The sequence below is a fragment of the Argentina anserina genome, chromosome 4 (assembly GCF_933775445.1).
Source record: "Argentina anserina chromosome 4, drPotAnse1.1, whole genome shotgun sequence".
In the NCBI taxonomy this organism is placed as follows: domain Eukaryota; kingdom Viridiplantae; phylum Streptophyta; class Magnoliopsida; order Rosales; family Rosaceae; genus Argentina; species Argentina anserina.
In genome coordinates, this window is record NC_065875.1 from 4856820 (window position 1) to 4875489 (window position 18670).

The 18670-nt window shown below is 40.8% G+C and overlaps 2 protein-coding genes across 5 annotated transcripts in view; one reads left to right on the plus strand and one right to left on the minus strand.

Annotated features, from left to right (window-relative positions):
• Nucleotides 1-18670, minus strand: part of LOC126792889 (ethanolamine-phosphate cytidylyltransferase-like) — a 137651-nt gene that overhangs the window by 111163 nt on the left and 7818 nt on the right. The gene's annotated exons all lie outside the window — the stretch shown is intronic.
• Nucleotides 10388-18244, plus strand: LOC126792886 (isoamylase 1, chloroplastic). 2 transcript variants are annotated; one of them, XM_050519392.1, is made up of 18 exons: nt 10388-10774; nt 10915-11097; nt 11289-11381; nt 11889-12041; nt 12494-12585; nt 12796-12937; nt 13023-13130; nt 13326-13411; nt 13891-13962; nt 14041-14167; nt 15029-15115; nt 15933-16025; nt 16412-16570; nt 16742-16825; nt 17252-17332; nt 17411-17493; nt 17572-17689; nt 17762-18244. In XM_050519392.1, the coding sequence occupies exons 1-18, from the start codon at nt 10421-10423 to the stop codon at nt 18023-18025; spliced, it is 2379 nt and encodes a 792-aa protein (XP_050375349.1). In that variant the 5' UTR covers nt 10388-10420; the 3' UTR covers nt 18026-18244. The 2 variants fall into 2 exon arrangements, with proteins under 2 accessions (XP_050375349.1, XP_050375350.1); XM_050519393.1 differs by lacking the exon at nt 11289-11381.

The window sequence follows — 18670 nt, forward strand, 5'->3', positions numbered from 1 at the left end:
TGACTCAGCACATTAAACCTTTGTACATATCAGTTGAGATGGAAGGTAAGAGAGTGAACAAAATTCTCGTCGATGGCGGTGCAGCAGTTAGCATTATTACAGCGAAGACAGTTGAAGCACTTGGCATTGCAAAGGAAAAGGTTCGCAGTAGCAATCTTAAGGTCAACAGTTTTGCTGGCAACTTAACTAAGACCTTGTGAGTTTTGATCCTCAAAGTCAAGATAGGACCTTCCGAGCTGTTCTAGACGTTCTTTGTTACAGACTGCACAGCTTCATACAGCATCATACTTGGCAGGGATTGGATACACAAAGCTTATTGTGTCCCTTCTACTTTACACCAAGAAATGCTGATGTGGAATCCCGCAACTGATAAGGCAGAGCTAGTGAAAGCATATGATAGACCATACTCAGTCGCTTCCTACATTTTGGATGCTGAGTACTATTATGGGGACATGAGACCTTTAGGAGTTGCTGGAATCGACACCAAGGGTCGTCCAGTTGGGGTGACTTCTACATAATTGACACGATAAGGTTTAGTACAGGTCAAAGCAGATATGAACAGACCTGGCTTCATCGTGAAAACAAAAAATAATCAGCCATGAGTACATCACTTGCCAAAGAGCAAGAACAAGTCTATGTGTCCTTTCTCCAACGCTTATCTATTTACAGAGAGGAACATGAGGCTTTGGGACAGTCGCGCTAGTCGAATGCATTGAGGATGATTTGACTAAGATTCAAGGGTAGGATGAGTTTATTTAACCAGCACCTGCAGCTTTGGATGACACCCTACCTAAAGTGATGAATCCAGTGGAGAAGATTAATCTTGGGACTACAGAAGAGCCCATGGAGGTTGGAATAAGTAAACACTTGGATGAAGAACTTAGACAACGTTTGATAAAGTTTTTGCAAGAGTTCCGCGATTGTTTTGCTAAAAAGTTTGAGGACATGTCGGGCTTGTCTCCAGATTTGGTTTGTCATCGCTTGCCCATAATGGAAGGTTACAAGCCTGTGCAACAAAGTCCACGGCGAATGAGTGCAGACACAGCAACCACAGTCAAGAAAGAGGTTCAAAACATGTTTCAAGCCGGTATTATCCGACCAGCTAAATATTCTTAGTGGTTGTCTAACATAGTACCAGTGCGGAAGAAGAATAGCAAGATTCACGTTTGTGTTGACTACAGGAACCTTAATGCTGCAACACCAAAAAGATGTCTATCCCATGCCCGTGGCAGATATGTTGGTAGATGCAGTCGCAGGACACGAGCTACTATCTTTTATGGATGGCACAACTGGTTATCATCAGATTCTTGTTTATGAACCAAACAGACACAAAACAGCTTTTCGATGTCCAGGGTTCACTGGAGTGTTTGAGTATAATAATATGCCATTTGGTCTGACCAATGCAGGGGCTACGTACCAGCGAGCCATGAACCTAATTTTTCATGATGTACTAGGGGGCATTCTCGAAGTTTATATTGCTGATGTGGTGGTCAAGTCTAAGAAGAAAAAAGACCACATCGAGAATTTAAGGATAGTGTTCACCAGAATGAGAAAGCACAAGCTCAAGATGAACCCAGCTAAATGCATTTTTGGGGTTCGAGTAAGAGACTTCTTGGGTTTCATAGTGCATGAAAGAGGTATTGAGGTTGCAGAGGACAAGGCAAAAGCGATTGTAGATGCTCCAGCACCTAGGAACAAGAAGGAACTTCAGAGTTTGCTTGGAAAAATAAACTTCATTCGACGCTTTATTTCTAATTCGGCTGGCAAAACCGCAGTTTTTTCTCCTTTGCTAAAACTTAAGACAGATCAAGAATTTCAGTGGGGCCCTGAGCAACAAGCAGCTTTTGATAAAATTAAGGAATACCTTACTCATCCACCTGTTCTTAGACCTCCACAGCCTGGTATACCGTTGAAGCTATACATCTCAGCTTTCCCCTACTCAATAGCAGGACTCTTAGCACAAGATGGTGATGGAGAGAGGGGCAAGAAGATTGAACATGCAGTTTACTACTTGAGCCGGACCTTATTGGAGGCTGAAACTAGATACTCACCAATTGAGAGGTTGTGTTTAGCTTTGTACTTTGCTGGTACTAAGCTCCGCCATTACATGTTGTCTTTTACCACGGTGGTGGTGGCACAAACTGGTTTAGTGAAGTATATACTTACCCCTATGCTTCGGGGTCGGATTGGCAAGTGGATCTTGGCGTTATCAGAGTTTTCTTTACAATATACACCCTTAAAGACGCTTACAGGACAGGCACTGTCCGACTTTTTGTTGCATCATCCTATTACTGAGTATATAGAAGACCAGAACGTGGTTGTTTCCTTTGTCCACACTCAGCCTTGGGTTCTGTATTTTGATGGCAGCAACACTGATCATTTATCAGGAGCAGGTGTTGCATTGGTTAGCCCCTCTGGAGCAAGGCATTGTTATTCCTTTCAACTAGAATGGAAGTGCACTAACAATCAAGCAGAATATGAAGCAATCATCATTGGACTGGAACTTTTGCTTGATCTAGAAGTAACAGAGGTGGAAGTATTAGGTGATTCACTCTTAGTCATTAACTAGCTCAAGGGTGTATACAAGTGCAACAATTTTACATTACTCCTTTTTTTGGAGCGAGCATCAAAATTGTTAGATCAATTTGCAAACGTGGTGCTTGATTATATTCCTAGGGAACGAAACTTTGCTGCCAATGAATTAGCACAGTTGGCTACTGGTATCCGTTTGGCAGATGGGGTTCGCGAGAAGATCTTAAAGGTTCAGAGACGTACATTACCTTCCTTTATGGCAAGAAAAGATGTTAAAGATGAATGGTTGGTCCCTGTTATTGACTCTATTGATGTAGATTGGAGACAACCAATTATCCATTATCTTGTTGATCCTTCTGCACCTGTGGACAAGAGGGTTAGATATTTTGCTACTAACTATGTTATTCAAGGTGATGAACTATTGCGTAGGGCGGAAGACGGCTTGTACTTGAGATTCATCTATGGAGCTGAGGCTAAGAGGTGCTTACGAGAGGTTCATTGTGGCAGTTGTGGTTCTCACCAAGCTGATCCTAAAATAAGATGGCTCATTTGACGATATGGTTTCTATTGGCCTACCATGCTCAAGGACTGCATCAGCTTTGCACAGGGTTGTATCGAATGTCAAATGCATGGACCAGTCCTGCATATGCCAGACGTTCCTCTACAACCAATCATTAAACCTTGGTCAGGTCGCGGCTGGGCTTTAGACTTCATTGGGGAAATTCATCCAAATTCTTCCTTACAGCACAAGCACATTCTACTTGCTACAGATTTCTTCACCAAGTGGGTAGAGGCTATACCAGTCAAGACAACATCTGCATAGGTGATTATTGTCTTTATCTTCAAATATATTATCACCAGATATGGCATCCTAGAGTGTTTGGTAGCAGACATGGGGGCAGGTTTCATGGCTGAAAAGACTCAGAAGTTCTTAGCTGATTATGGAATCAAGTTTCTGCATTCTAGTCCTTATTATGCTCAATCGAATGGCCAAGCAGAAGCTAGCAACTGGGTCATTATGTCTATACTCAAACGAATGTTGGATGCAAATCCGCGATCTTGGCACACAGAGTTGGATCACACGTTATGGGCTTATAGAACTTCCAAACGAACTCCAACTGGTACTACACCTTATGCCTTGATGTATGGACATGATGCAGTGCTTCCTATTGAGATTAATGTTTAGTCACTGAGGGTTCGCGAGCAGCACCAGTTGATTGGCGAAGACTATGTCTAGGCTATGTATCAAGAACATGAAGACTTGGAATCTCGACGTATGGAAGCTTTCGACAGCCTTATTGCAAAAAAGAAGAAGATAGCATGGCTATATGACAAACGAACGAGAGGACGCAGCTTTGGAGTTGGGGATTTAGTTTGGAAAGCTTGTTTACCTTACGGTGAACGAGTTGATGGTCGTGGTAAATGGTCTGATAAATGGGAAGATCTGTTTGTGATTGATCGAGTGATGGGCAAAAGAGCTTACTATCTTCGCGACACTGATGGGAATGTTCATAGAAATCCTATGAATGGTCGCCATCTTAAGAAGTACTTCCCTAGTGTTTGGGAATATGAAGATCCACCGGCAGCGGTGCATGCAAAGTAACTGGTGTTCTGACTTAGTGTTTCCTTGGTCTTCATCTTTTCAACCAAGTAAACAGGGGGGCAACACCATGGATAATCAGTACTTGATGGTCGCGAGCGTTACCAGAGAAATTTTTTTTTGAAACTTTCTGAGTTTCTTAATCATGCTCAGGCGTTTTTGTCATTGGACCAATACATGTAGTCCAAAATTTGTTGTAACTTTTGTTACGCAACAATGAAACAATACAAGTGTTTTATGAAACAAGTTGTGTTTTATTCATATGGCTTTGGGGCCAGAAACTTTACATAAGACCTATACTATTACATATGAGCCTTAACAAGCTCTGATACCATCTATGCTAGGTGTTCGCGGTTCCTCCTGTTCATCCCACCACCTCGAGAAACTTGCGATTAAGCTACACCACTTGAAGGCCAACTAGAACCAGCTTGGTGCCAAACATAGGTTCTAATTGGAAGACTGGTGGTAGCATGAGGGATCCAGAGCCTTGATTTGTACACTTCTCTCCGCACTCTTTTGGGCAAGGGAGATTGGAGGATATTGCACATAGAGGATACAGCTGCTTGTGTCGCGTATCAAAAGAGGTACGAGACGAGCATGAAGCACTAATTGGCTCTGGTCCTACATTTGGCTGCCTGCTTCCTGATGCACGTCGATTAAAGAGTGTTGAGCGGGGCTCAGGGAGGGCTGTCATTTCCTCCCTCACTTGTAATCCTTCACCAGGAACACCTCATAATGCAAGGCAGTTCCCTAGTTCTAAACTACAAAGAAGGGAGGATGTGAGGGTGGAATAAGACTCCCACCTCACATTTGAGGGTAGAATAAGACTCTCAAAGGTGGTTATAGGGTTTGCAAATCTGGGGGATGAAACTTAAGAAACTTAAGGGGTTTCGAAGGAAGAAATGGAACATACATTTTTGGAGGCTACAAAGGAAGTGTTTTGTGTTCTTGCCTTAGGGTTTCATTTTATAGCATAAGAAACTTGGATTCAAGGGATGAGATTAGAGATACAGATTTGGAGATCGCGCCCGAGAATTATTGCAACAATAAGTGGTCAAACTGAAACGATTTGTGCGTTTCCCGAGATTAATGGCCCCTATTTTCGAGAGTTTGCATGCAAACTTGGATGGTTGCGAGTTAGTTTGGGCTCTGGCCTTGGGCTTTTGCTTGGATTTTTGTTGGGTCAAGGAGACTCAAATAGAGTGCTCAGATAGAGATAAACTATAATTACCATTGCTAAATTACTTCGTTGTTCAAGTTACATTCTATGTCCGACAAGGCGGATATCTAAAAGTAGTTTGCCGGTGTCACTGGCTTTGTTGCAGATCAGGTTGTTGATCCTCCTTTCCTCAACCTCAGAAGCTGCCAGTTGCCATTTACGCTCTTGTACTTGGGGGGCAGCACTTCTTATCTCTTCTTCCACAGCCTTAAGCTCTTTAGCTTGCTCAGCTTCAATCTCCGCTATCTTTGCTTCTATTATAGCTTGTTGTTGCCGCAATGCACTAAGTTGCTCCGAACGGCTGGTCTTAGCATGTTGAAGCTTGGTCTTAAGTTGGGCAGGGCCTTGGGCAATGAAGTTTCTAGCAGCGGCATTGTGTTGCGACAGACTCTTAGATTGGTTCTTCAAAGCTTGACATTCTGCCAAAAGGCATAGAATGGTTCTCAGTGATTGTTCTGCTTTCATTATTAGGCTGGGGTCAGGTGAAAGTAGTCTGAGATAGCGAAGGGCATCTTGGACTTTAGCCAGGCACGACGTGTCGGCTAGATCCTCAGCGGATACATCTACAAGTTGTGCTCGGGCCTGGACGAATTTTGGAGACTCTAGAGGTGTTAAGGTGACAACATGACCCAGCATATCATCTAGAAGATCTTCCATAGATGGACTAGAGCGATTTTCTAATGGATCAACAACTAGTGTTGATACAGAGGCTCCAACAGTCAGAATGCCTTGGGAGTTGGAAGCGTTCGCGACGTCTGCGACCTGTAGATGGTAAAGAACGGTTAATAAGACAGTTAAGTGTTTACAGAAAGAAAGGAAAAAGAGACACATAAATCAAGAAGTGGTTAAGTGTTTTACCCCATCAGTTTGAGTGGAGAGAACGCTGTTTTCTGGAAGGGGGTTTGGTGCAGCATTATTGCTTGTTGAGGCCACGTTCGCGAGGGAATCTTCCACATTTGTACCTTCTTGGTGAGAGCTGGTCATATCTTCTACCTCAACCTCCAGATTCTAAGTTGAAGAGGGATGGGAGAGTACAACTGTTGAGTTGATTAAAGTATGTGGCTCCAAGGTCCAAGTTCCTGCCACCATGTTGAGGGGAGTAGCTTGAATTGGTTCCCCATGCGTGATCGAAGCCTGTTGAATAGCAGTCGCGATTCCCCTGGATGGTGACTAAGTTTCATCATGAGCCTGTGTTAAAGATAATTTAGTACATCGCTGATTCACAGATTAACAATATAAGATAGAGGAACTACATCCTAGCAAATAACAAAGTGTTGCTTAAGGGGGGGGGCAACAATGGTTTAATTACTTACAGAAACATCTTCCCTCGCGGTTGTAGTAGCTTGAGTGTTGGACAGAGATGGTGAAGTTGGGTTCGCGCGAGCCTACAAATTAAATAAGAATAAATCAAAGTGGTTCATGAGTGGACCGTCAATTGGAACGAATAATGTGTTCTTCTTACCTCAACTGATGTCTCTGGGTGGCTATTCCCAGTTACTATCTCAGGGTTGACCTGGTCAATTGATGAGCGTGGTTCTGCATCATTCGCGACTGGGGTAGAGGTGCTGGAGGCACCTAATCTTCTCCTCTGAATCAACTGATGTTCACATGAGTTGGTTAGTGGAGAAGGTTGCAACAGTCTGTAGTGTTGTTAATCAAATATGGATGAAGACTTACAAGATTGAAGTCTATAGCGTTAGGATCGTCCTCGTCATTGTAAGAATGAACTATTCTCCCTCGCTTACGGCCTTGGGAGGAGGAAGCACCAACTGTGTCCTCAAAAACCTGCAACATAAACCAGTTAGTGGTTTCTAATCAGTGTTGGAATAGAATTGTGAGGGTTCTAAGAAAAGCTAGGGCTTTACCCTAGAGTGAGCAATTTTTGCGGCGCTTGGGACTACTGTCCGCAGCAAATCCTCATCATCAGGAACCTCAGGCTCTTCCTGCAAATATTTTCTAAGCCAGGCCTGGAAGATGTGTTGAAAGACCACTCGCGACCGTTGCTCCCACTAGCCATTATTAATCATTCTCCACCATTGGGGATAAGATTTGTCAACGCGGAAGCAACGAAGGATACTCCCACTTGCTATCACAGGGAATGGTGTTGGCTGCAGCTGAGATTGATTCTCAGGATTGGTGGTAGTGGTTGGAGACATGGGACGTCTCCATGATGAAAACAAATTCAGACTCTCGATGGGAGGGAATGGAACCATCTGAGCCATGCCTAGTTGCCTAGAAAAGAGATGGGGGGCATAGAGTTCCACTCCATTGAATACTCAAAACACGCTGCATAGCGAAGGGAGAAATTGGGCTTCAAACCAACAAATGCTTCTCCCAATACTTGATTCAGTCGGAAGTCCCTTGCACTTTCATTCCGCAATGGCACAAAGTAGACCTGAATCCAGAGGTCTAGCATCCACATGGGCCCTAAGAGCTTGTGATAATCGAGAGGTTCCATGGTGAGTGAATGCATCATTCGATAGAGTTCGGGCAAAACTACTTGTGCCAAACCCACAGTGTGGCCATTGTAGAGGAGGGTCGCGAGTTACAGATGGCGCCCAGTCATCTTCTTTGAGTTGGAGCAGAAAAGAAACTTCGATAGCCAGAATTCCAAGAAGGCAATCCCAGCATTGGCGGTATGATTGCGATTAAAACTGGAGAGCCAGGAACCATATGATTGGTAAATGCCAATTGCACGGGTGGCTGTGACTGTGCATTCAACAGCAAGATAGTCCTGGTCTCTGTAGGGCTTGGTGCCGACTGGTAGACCTAAAATAACATATATATCTACCAGAGATATACCCATCTGACCAAATTGAAAATCAGAGGTATTACTTGCTGAATTTCAAAAGCAAGCAGCGGTCATGATTATCTGTTACCTCCATCTTGAGTAAGCTTGAAGGAAAGATCGATACATTCCAAGATTCATGCTACTTCCCAGATGGGTCGATCGATCAAGCGGCGACCTTCATACCATGTCCGCATAGCTGTGGAGACAATGGGCCATGCTCCAACTGGGGACCCGTGATGACTTTGCAGCTGCCATCCGTTGAAAGTAGCAGGGGAATTCCTAAATGCAAGCGGAGGAACTCGTGAGCGGTGGTGGTAGTCGTCGCTGATGTGTTCTGGAATTACGGCAAGAGAGGGGCCCAAGAACACGGTGTTGTCGTAAATCACTCCAATGGTGGTATGATTGGTGGGTTTGTTGTTTGGGTAGCTAAGGAGAGGCCTTGCACCTTCTTGAGCGTCATTGTGATTGGGTCGCGGTGCCATTGTTGATGAAAATTGAAGATTGCGAAAGAGGGCTTTTTTCTGGGTTTTCTGATAATGGAAGCAAATGGATCGGATGAACTGGTAGAGTTCGAGATCGTGATTTATATAGAAACTGAAAGGGTTTCTGAGATTGGAACCGATTGGGTTCTGGGAAGAGATGCGTTTGCTTGATTGAAACTGGTTTGAGTTTCTGAAACAGTAGGTGTTTCTCGCGTGCTTTAGGACGAAGGGTTGTAGTGGTTCGAGGTGAAGTCGCGCGTCGATTGGCAACGGGGGAACGTAAAGCGTTTCGAACTATTTTAAAAGATAACCTTTTGAGTTTTCTTCTAGCCCATTTTAATTTCGCTGGGTCTTCAATTTCAAGACCTGGGGGGCAATGTTTGTGCCTAAAATAATACTCCGGTATTATTTAGATTCTTTAGGCTCGGGACCGGTTATTTGGGAAAAATCTATCAAAGAGCAAGATTACATTCCTTATTGGAATAGATTTCGGGGACTGATGCTGTATAGAATCTGAGTTCAATAAGGAAGCTGAATCCAAATCAACTAAGAGGTTCTCAAGACTTGATCCGCAAGAAAGAACAATCTGTGTTCTCTATATAAAGGGGTCGAATGTGCAACATAACAGACACACAACGTCAAACAAACTATCGCGCAACCGCATAGTCAAGTCTCCCCACGGAGCAAAAGTCCAATTAGCTTCGGCAACCAAGTCTCCCATCAGAGAGGAGCTACCTAGATGTACGCCTCGCGCTGCATGTAGCAACAAGTCCGATTAACTTCGGCAACTAGAGTCAAGTCCATCGAGTCCCTAGCCTAGCTTCTAGCAAACACAAAAGTCTGCACTAGTCAGCAATTTCCTACAGCAGGAGAGTCCCGCTATCAACGACACATTATAAGCTCTGCTTTTCCCCAAGCGGTCTAAAGTAAGATCGGCCATCTACTTGAGGTGGAGTGAAAAGTACCTAGTAACTCCGGTTATGTAAAGATCATTCGAACTTCAGCGGTTTATCAGCAATTGCGGAACAGTCGTTCGAGAAGAAGACAATACGTGAGCGCAATCATCATCAACAAACAAGAGTTGTACCTAACTCAAAGGTACTGGCACGCCAAGCAACAACAGAGAACGAAGGTTAGAACCATCTAGGGTTCAAAACCGGGGCTTGCTGATTGTTCCATGATGAAATCTTTTTCCCAGCTCGAACATGCGCTATATTTTGATCTCGTATTTTGTGATTGCGCTTAGGTTGATATAGTCGGTCTTTTGACCTACTAGGTTTTGTCCGAAACTACTTCACGTTTTTTGTGAGCATTTTATCCTAGTTGGTGATATAAAGTGTGGCAATATAAGTCAAATGACTGGTGTTATTTGCTACATGCCTACAATAATGAAAGCCCATGTAACTTATGAAATGGCTGAAATCATCAATTCAAGCTTGCTTGTGATTTGAAGCAATTTTTGATTCCAAAAGGACGGCGGTTCGCGCTCATGTCCCCGAAGGGGGTCAGGGTCAGGGTCCGGGTCCGGGTCATCATCAAATCAAACTATTTTAAAATTTACAAAAACAAACAAAGTCGGCGGGACCCACCTGATATTGCGATTCGCGAACGAAAATGAAGAAGAAGCTGACTGAGATCTATTTAACTAATCAATTCCAAAAACAATGGCTCCAAAATCTCTCTCTCTCTCTCTCTCTCTACCATTTCCAACAATCCCACCACACTTCAGATAGAGTGATAGACTCAGTCTCTCTCTCTTCCCCCAAACCCTAGAATCACCGTCAGTTTTTAAACGAATGGAGCAGCTCGCCACCACCTGGTCCAGTCCTCCCAAGCTCCACCACCGCTTTGCTTCCAATGCAAGCCTCCAGAACCGACGCTCCGATCGCCCGCTGCTAGGGTTTCGGAGACGCGCTGCTCCGGTCAAGGCCAGCGACGGAGGAGGAGGAGGAGCGGCCGGGACGACGACGACGACGACTGAGGCCCCGGCGGTCGAGCGGAGGCCGAAACTGCGTCGCTTTCATGTCTCCGAAGGTCGTCCTAGTCCCTTTGGCGCCACGCCGCGCGACGGCGGCGTTAACTTCGCCGTATACGCCGGCAATGCTGTCTCCGCCACTCTCTGTTTGATCACTCCCGCCGATTTAGAGCAGGTCTCATTTTCTCCACCCTCAATTTTTTGCTTTTTTATTTGTTTATTTATCAAACCAAATTAGCTGGATACACTCGAAATCGAGACGAATATCGAGTTTGATATGATGATTGAATAGGCAGTGCTGTTTATTGGATGCAGGATAAAGTAACTGAGCAGATACCTTTGGATGCCGTGAACAACAAGACTGGAAATGTGTGGCATGTTTTTATATCTGGAGATGTCAAAGATATTCTATACGGATATAAATTCGACGGCAAGTTTTCTCCAGAGGAGGGGCATTACTATGATGCTTCCAAGATTGTATTGGATCCTTATGCCAAGGTGATTGATCTCAATGACCGGATCCTTATTACTTCTTTCCGTTTTCTTCCTTGTTTTTTTTCCTTACCTCATACTTGAAGAGTGATTGCAATTTGTTTGCTGTTCTACGGATTAGGCATATGATTCATGAGGGAACTTATTTACTTGAGTTGACGCACTCTTGTGTTTCTGTTTTTATAAATTTTGTCTAGGCAGTTATACGCAGAGGTGAATTTGGGAGTATAGGTTCCGATGGTAATTGCTGGCCTCAAATGGCCTGCATTGTACCGTCTTTTGATGATAAGGTACTTTCTTCATACAATTGTTTACCAAACCTGTTGTTTGTCAATAAATATATTGTAGAGACATTACCAACATTAATACCAACTACATCACTGCTTCTAAATAATAACTCCAAATGTGATATAACTATCTCAGTTCTCTGCTTAATATAAAATATGTTCCTGATATGTTCCCTTATATATATTTTTATAATGTTTTTCTCTACTTAATGATACTACAGTTTCTTGAAAATAGTATACTGTATTCTTATTGAGCTCACTCTGTGACATTTCTCTCCTTGTTTAAGTCACTTGTGTATATCTTCAGTTAAAACATGTAAGTTATCATTCCCAGGATTTCTATTGACAGTAACCATAGAAATGGCCTGTGATTGTTTAAAATGACAAAGTCGATTCAAATCTTTAATTTTCATTCCACTGTAATATTTATAAATCAAATCAAGAGCTTAGTTATTTATCAACAGATCTGCGTTTCTAATATCTTTCTAGCACTGTTTCATTTCATTTCAGTTCAACTGGGAAGGAGACTTACCTCTGCATTATCCAGAAAAAGATCTTATCATATATGAAATGCATGTGCGAGGTTTTACAAGGCATGAATCGAGCATGACTGAACTGCCTGGTACATACCTTGGTTTGGTGGAGAAGCTTGATCACTTAAAGGTACTCATCTGAATCTACTACAGAAAATACCCTCCTTGAGATGGTATAATTTTCAGATTTAATTCTACAACTTTTCTGCATGTGTAAGCACAGTGCATTAAAAGACAATTGGGCATATGAATGATTATGTTTTACTTTTAAGGAGTATAAAGTTTGTTCTTCTGGAGCATGCACCCACCTAACTAATAGTGGTGCCCTTTTTTCCTTATAGAACATAAATACTCTATATTTGACGTGCTGAATTTTACACCTCCAGAAGCCTTCAAAATATTTTAGTGTCTCATCCCAAAGTAAATACATGTATATGGAAATAAGAGGAATAATAGACACTACGGTTGTATTAAGAGTCCAAATATATTACCAGCTCGAACAGTTTATTGTGATGTCAACAAACTAACATGGTCGTGCATGTCAGTTTGTGGATGTTCTCATCAGGTTTTGTTCATCTGCAGGAACTTGGGATCAACTGTATTGAGTTAATGCCATGTCATGAGTTCAATGAACTGGAGTACTTTGGTTACAATTCTGTCTTGGGTGACTACAAGTACTATGCTTTCTTTCCCTTTTATTTTTATGTGTATAAGAGAATCTTATTATAAAATACAACATTGGTGCTTTTAAAAGAAATCGTACAAGCACTCTGCTGCAAAGCACTCCAAATTGCAGGCCAACTTTTTTAAATGTTTAAATATTTTGCAAACTGCTACACAACATTCTATCATCTTATATAAACTTTTTTTTTACTTATAACCAGGTTAAATTATTGGGGATATTCGACTATCAATTTTTTTTCACCAATGATAAGATATTCATCTGCCGGCACACGTAATTGTGGCCGTGATGCAATAAATGAAGTCAAGTTTCTTGTAAAAGAAGCTCATAGACGTGGAATTGAGGTGACAGCTAATACTACTTTGATTCAAAAATTCTACAGTGATATATTCTGTCCTCAGGATTTTCAAATCAGTTCTATTAAATCAGGTGATCATGGATGTTGTTTTCAATCACACAGCTGAAGGGAATGAAAAAGGTCCCATTTTATCTTTTAGAGGTGCTGACAACAGTGTCTATTACATGCTCGCACCTAAGGTACAACTCCAAACTATATTTCAGTGTTTGACTTAATTTGGAGAAAAGAAAAAGTGCACTTTATGTTGTTGAATTGATATCGATTCTATTTAACTTTTCCCATTGATCTTCTCTCTGTTGATTGTCTTTGTATATGTATGCGAACTAAGTCTATTGTCTTTTTTTTTTCCTTCTTTTCATATCACTACTTTACAGGGAGAATTTTATAATTATTCAGGGTGCGGTAACACATTCAATTGCAACCATCCTGTTGTACGACAATTCATAGTAGATTGCTTGAGGTAGCCAAGACCTAACTTCCAGTCGAATTTTCTGTTTGATAATCTCATCCCTAGAATGCATGATGTAGTGAATGTGAGATAGGCAGAGATTCATATCTATAGTCCCACATGACAAAACCAATATCGTAAACAACTTTCAATATTGACATAAATAACTTGTGACATCGGAGATCTATATGTCTGTGAATAATGACAAGTATAGACACTGGATACTATAAAAGTATTAATCATGTGCAAACTTCTTTGAACTTAAATTAGAATTGTCGTTTATTTCAAAAAAAAAGAAGAAGAATATTTGTTGCCATCAGATGATATTTCACCAGTTTTTATTCTTTTTATTTTTATTATTTATCTATATTTAATGATTGAGGTCATCTCATTCTCAAAAAACCTATTGGGAAATTTATTTGTTTTTCTGGCAGTCATCTAATTCAATATTCAAAGATTAAAAGGTTGTTGATTTTCTTTTCTGCGATCAGATATTGGGTAACCGAGATGCACGTGGATGGGTTCCGCTTTGATCTTGCTTCAATTATGACCAGGGGTACCAGGTTATCTGCTAGAATTAGTTTAAAACAGGAGATTGGTGTTTATTATTGTCCTTTTATATTCCTTTCCTTGGTTCTCAGTCTCTGGGATTCAAGTAATGTATACGGGAGTCTGATAGAAGGTGACTTGTTGACAACTGGAACCCCTCTTCCTAGCCCTCCATTGATCAACATGATCAGTAATGACCCAATACTTCATGGAGTGAAGGTTCTTACTTTAAACCTTTTCATAAATGCATATAATAATTTTTTTTATCAATATTTGTAAATTCCCAGGAGCATGCAGTATGGAAGTAGAAGTAGCTCACAATAGATTTTCACACCCCAAATTTTTGAAGCAGCATTGACTTCTCTATGTCTAATAATACCGAAAAATGTTGTAATTTATATAGTTGGGTAGCGATATTAATACTTTATTAGAAGCGACCATTTGTTTGAATGTAGAACCAATACTTGGGGATTGGTTTTTGATTGGCTTTTGCCTCCAGTTTTTTCAAAATACCAGATTGTAGGCATGTATAGATCCGTTTCAATCATTTAGGCTTGGTTAATTTGAACAGCTTTTGCATAGATAGAAGACATGTATAGATTGATCAATTTAAATATTGCAGTTCTTTTTATGTCAGTTAGTACTCTCATTCTTTGTAGAAAAAGAGTATGGCATAGATAGTAGACATATATAGATCTAATTAAAGTTTTATGCTGACAGGTATTTAATAGACTAGGAAAAATGCTACCCCATCAGGAACACCATATAAAATGCGTATTTCAAATCTTATTATTCTTTATATTGCTGCCATGCAAAGTCCCATCTTTTTATCTTATTTTAATCAAAGTTAGTTTGATTTTTTTCAAGACAATTTCTCTCTGTTCATCATTTTTGCTTCCTGTATGAGGAATTTTGCTGAGCCGTTTTTTTTTCAGAACATTTTAGTAAACTCTATTCAACTCTCTAATCCTGCATAAGAATCTTTGCGTTTGTTCTAATCTAAACTTATTGGTGATTACTATTACTAGTATAGCTGCTTGAAGGATTACTGACTGACACTCTTTGCCATTCTCCTAACAGCTGATAGCTGAAGCTTGGGATGCAGGAGGGTTGTACCAACTTGGCATGTTTCCTCACTGGGGTAATTGGTCAGAATGGAATGGGAAGGTCTGTTAGGCCGTTTCACTTTTATACTCACCATCCCTTTTAATCAACTAAGATTAGTAGTCAATGCCAGAATAAATTACCCAATTTCAAGACGTTGGGGGTTTTCACAGCTATCACAGCTAAACAATGAGAGTAAGGTTATGCCTCAAAATTTGGGAGCCAAAGTTGTAGCTTACATTGATAATGTGCAATTTTCCAAACTAGTTTGTGTGGGCTTGTATATTTGTACCCACTTTTGTGGCAATGTCGTAGTTCAGATTGAGCAGTTAGATAGAATCTCTTATAATTTATCCTCTTACTGTTGGCACCTCTTCTAGCATACTTGCAAGTTAACTATTGCCTTATATTAAACCCACATTTTATTAATCACCTGGTATAAGTTCCACCATGTTCTGGTAAACAACCTATCATTGCAGATATATATTAGTCATCATAGTTATGTTTATTCAATTTTTTGGTATTAGCATCTTGCAAGTCTGCTATTTCACCAAATGGGTAACTGTGAATAATAGTACACTGACATGTTCAAAATGATAATTTGCCTTTTCTTTAGACTCTTCCACTTGTTACATGTGATAACCTTATTACCAGTCCTGAAACCCGGTAGCAGTTCTCCATGGTGCTCTTTGCATGATTCATTTATTCAAATGATCACTTCTATTATATGAAATTGCAGTTAAATTTTTTATTCCTACAATTACCAGTCCTGAAACCCGGTAGCAGTTCTCCATGGTGCTCTTTGCATGATTCATTTATTCAAATTATCACTTCTATTATATGAAATTGCAATTAAATTTTTGATTCCTGTTATTTTCAGTATCGTGACACAGTGCGGCAGTTTATCAAGGGTACAGATGGCTTTTCTGGGGCTTTGGCCGAATGCCTTTGTGGGAGCCCTAATTTGTACCAGGTACCTTAAGCAGCCAACCTTATTATGTGTTCTAGTCAAATGGTCTGCTGTGCCATTTTATTTCCCTGATTGCCCTATTTCCTTCTTTTGAAAACATGTCATTTCTCTCTTCATATGTTCAAATCATGACTGGTGGCCAGCTTCTGGTGAAGTATTGATAGACGACTGATTTTGATCAGAAGCTGAAAAATAATGCATCCGGAATTAATATTCAAAATGTCTATGCTGGAATTTATAGAGTACATCTCACTTTGATTTATGTCTCCTGAATTTAATACTGGAGTATAGGAAATTGTATCTGCTCATGTGCTTTGATTTATGCCTCAGAAACTATTCTTCTCTCTCTGTTGCTCACCCTCTCTATTATCATAAAATCTATATTTCAGAAAGGAGGAGGGAGACCATGGAACAGTGTCAATTTTATTTGTTCACATGATGGTTTTACTTTAGCTGATTTAGTTACCTATAACAACAAACATAATTTGGCGAATGGAGAAGACAACAAAGACGGAGAGAATCATAATAATAGCTGGAACTGTGGACAGGTAAGTGTGAAAAACTTATTATCTATGCTCATATTGAGGACAGTTTGATGCTGATGTTGGTCAGTGTAATAATCATCAAAGGTGTTGGCACTGTATATCTAATTGAAAATGTAGTTATATGTGTAGAAATCTAAGAGCAAGCAATAATTCTTTTGTAAATTTGATTATTAGGAGGGTGAATTCGCAAGCATTTCGGTGAGGAAACTGAGGAAACGACAAATGCGGAATTTTTTTGTCTGCCTCATGGTTTCCCAAGTAAGACGCTACCGGTCCTGTTGTTATTTTAATGTTTTGTTACAGAGTTAATTCCTTTGTGCATGTCACTCTCCATTTGGACCACAAGGACCAGTGTTCCTTATTATTGTATTTGCATATTTGAGTTACTGGAATTCCAAAAAAATGAAAGAAAAAAACACAGGTCATGTGAAAAGGAAGGGGCAGTTAAATATAGTGTTCAAGGCACCAAATAATAGCATTAGATTTGTTGTGTAAACAGTACAAGGAAAGAGAAGGAAAAAGAATTAAACTTCCTTATACAATATTCAGTAAGTTGGTGAACTAAGAGTTCGAAATCCAACCACTGAAGTAACATCATGAAGAATTCCATAAAAGCACACTAGCGCACATGGGACTTTGTACATAGATTGTTCTGACTTTACTTCATACTTTCTCTTGTATCAGGGTGTTCCAATGATATATATGGGCGATGAATACGGTCATACAAAAGGGGGTAACAACAACACATATTGCCATGATAATTATGTAATTCTTTAGACCATGTCAGTACTCTTTCTTCACTACCGTGTCTTCTTTTCTCATGGTCATTGCTGTGTTCCCCAGATTAATTATTTCCGGTGGGATAAGAAGGAAGAGTCTTCATCGGATTTTTTCAGATTTTGCTGTCTTATGACCAAATTCCGCCAGTAAGCCTCTTTATCAGTATTGCAGTTAGTTTGTTTTCTGATAGACCTTTCTATGTCCTCATGTTATATGAGCTGCAGGGAATGTGAGTCACTTGGTTTGAATGACTTCCCAACAGCAGGGAGGCTGCAGTGGCATGGTCTTGCTCCTGGAGTGCCAGACTGGTCAGAAACAAGCCGCTTTGTAGCCTTTACTCTGGTATGCTTTCATGATGCATTTCCCAACTTGCTACTGTCCCAATTGGGTTTCTGACTGTTGGTGTCAATCCAGGTTGACTCGGTGAAAAGAGAGCTCTACATCGCCTTTAATGCCAGTCATTTACCAATGAATGTTTCACTGCCAGAGAGGCCTGGATACAGATGGGAACCCTTGGTAGACACCAGCAAGCCTCCACCCTTTGACTTCCTATCTAGTGACGTCCCCCAAAGAGATATTGCAGTAAAACAGTATGCTCACTTTCTTGATGCCAATCTTTATCCAATGCTAAGTTATTCTTCAATCATCCTTTTGCTCGCTGCAGTCGAAGATGCTTAGCGATGCCAACGTGTGGCTCAAAGTACCGAGTGTCTGATATTGCCGCAAAATATATTACCTCACCCCTCTAAAATTTACATAGAGGCAGTACATAATAGAGTTGCAGGTAACAGATGTTATGGAAATAGGTCACACCATTGTTGAAAATGGAAATCATCTTCGGGTTCTGGACTCTAGAACAATAAAGATGAATAAATCTTCTTGTTCACGCCTTGTAAATTCTCATGTAGAAGCTCATGTAGCAAGACAGGGTATACTTTCAAAACCATCCTAATTCTGAGATCCATCCTAATTTTGGTTCTTCCACTATATTTTAGATGTTTGCCACTGCCTATATACCCTTTCAAAATCCTGAGAGAGCTATATACCCTTTCACAACCCTGAGAGAGAGCTATGAAAACATAGAGATCGTACACTAGTTTAGAGATCGTACTCTAAAGTCCAAACTCCAATCATCGGTGTATCTGGGCGCTTCCCTTGTTATCGGTCGAGAATAAGCTTTTCATACACACCCTGGATCAGCATAAGAATTCAATCCCGGTGATGGGTGATGACAATGGCAATGTTGGGTTGGAAATACCAAACCCATCAAATTAGAGTGATTTTTATTTTTCCGGAGATCCTCTTGGCTCATCCACAATAATA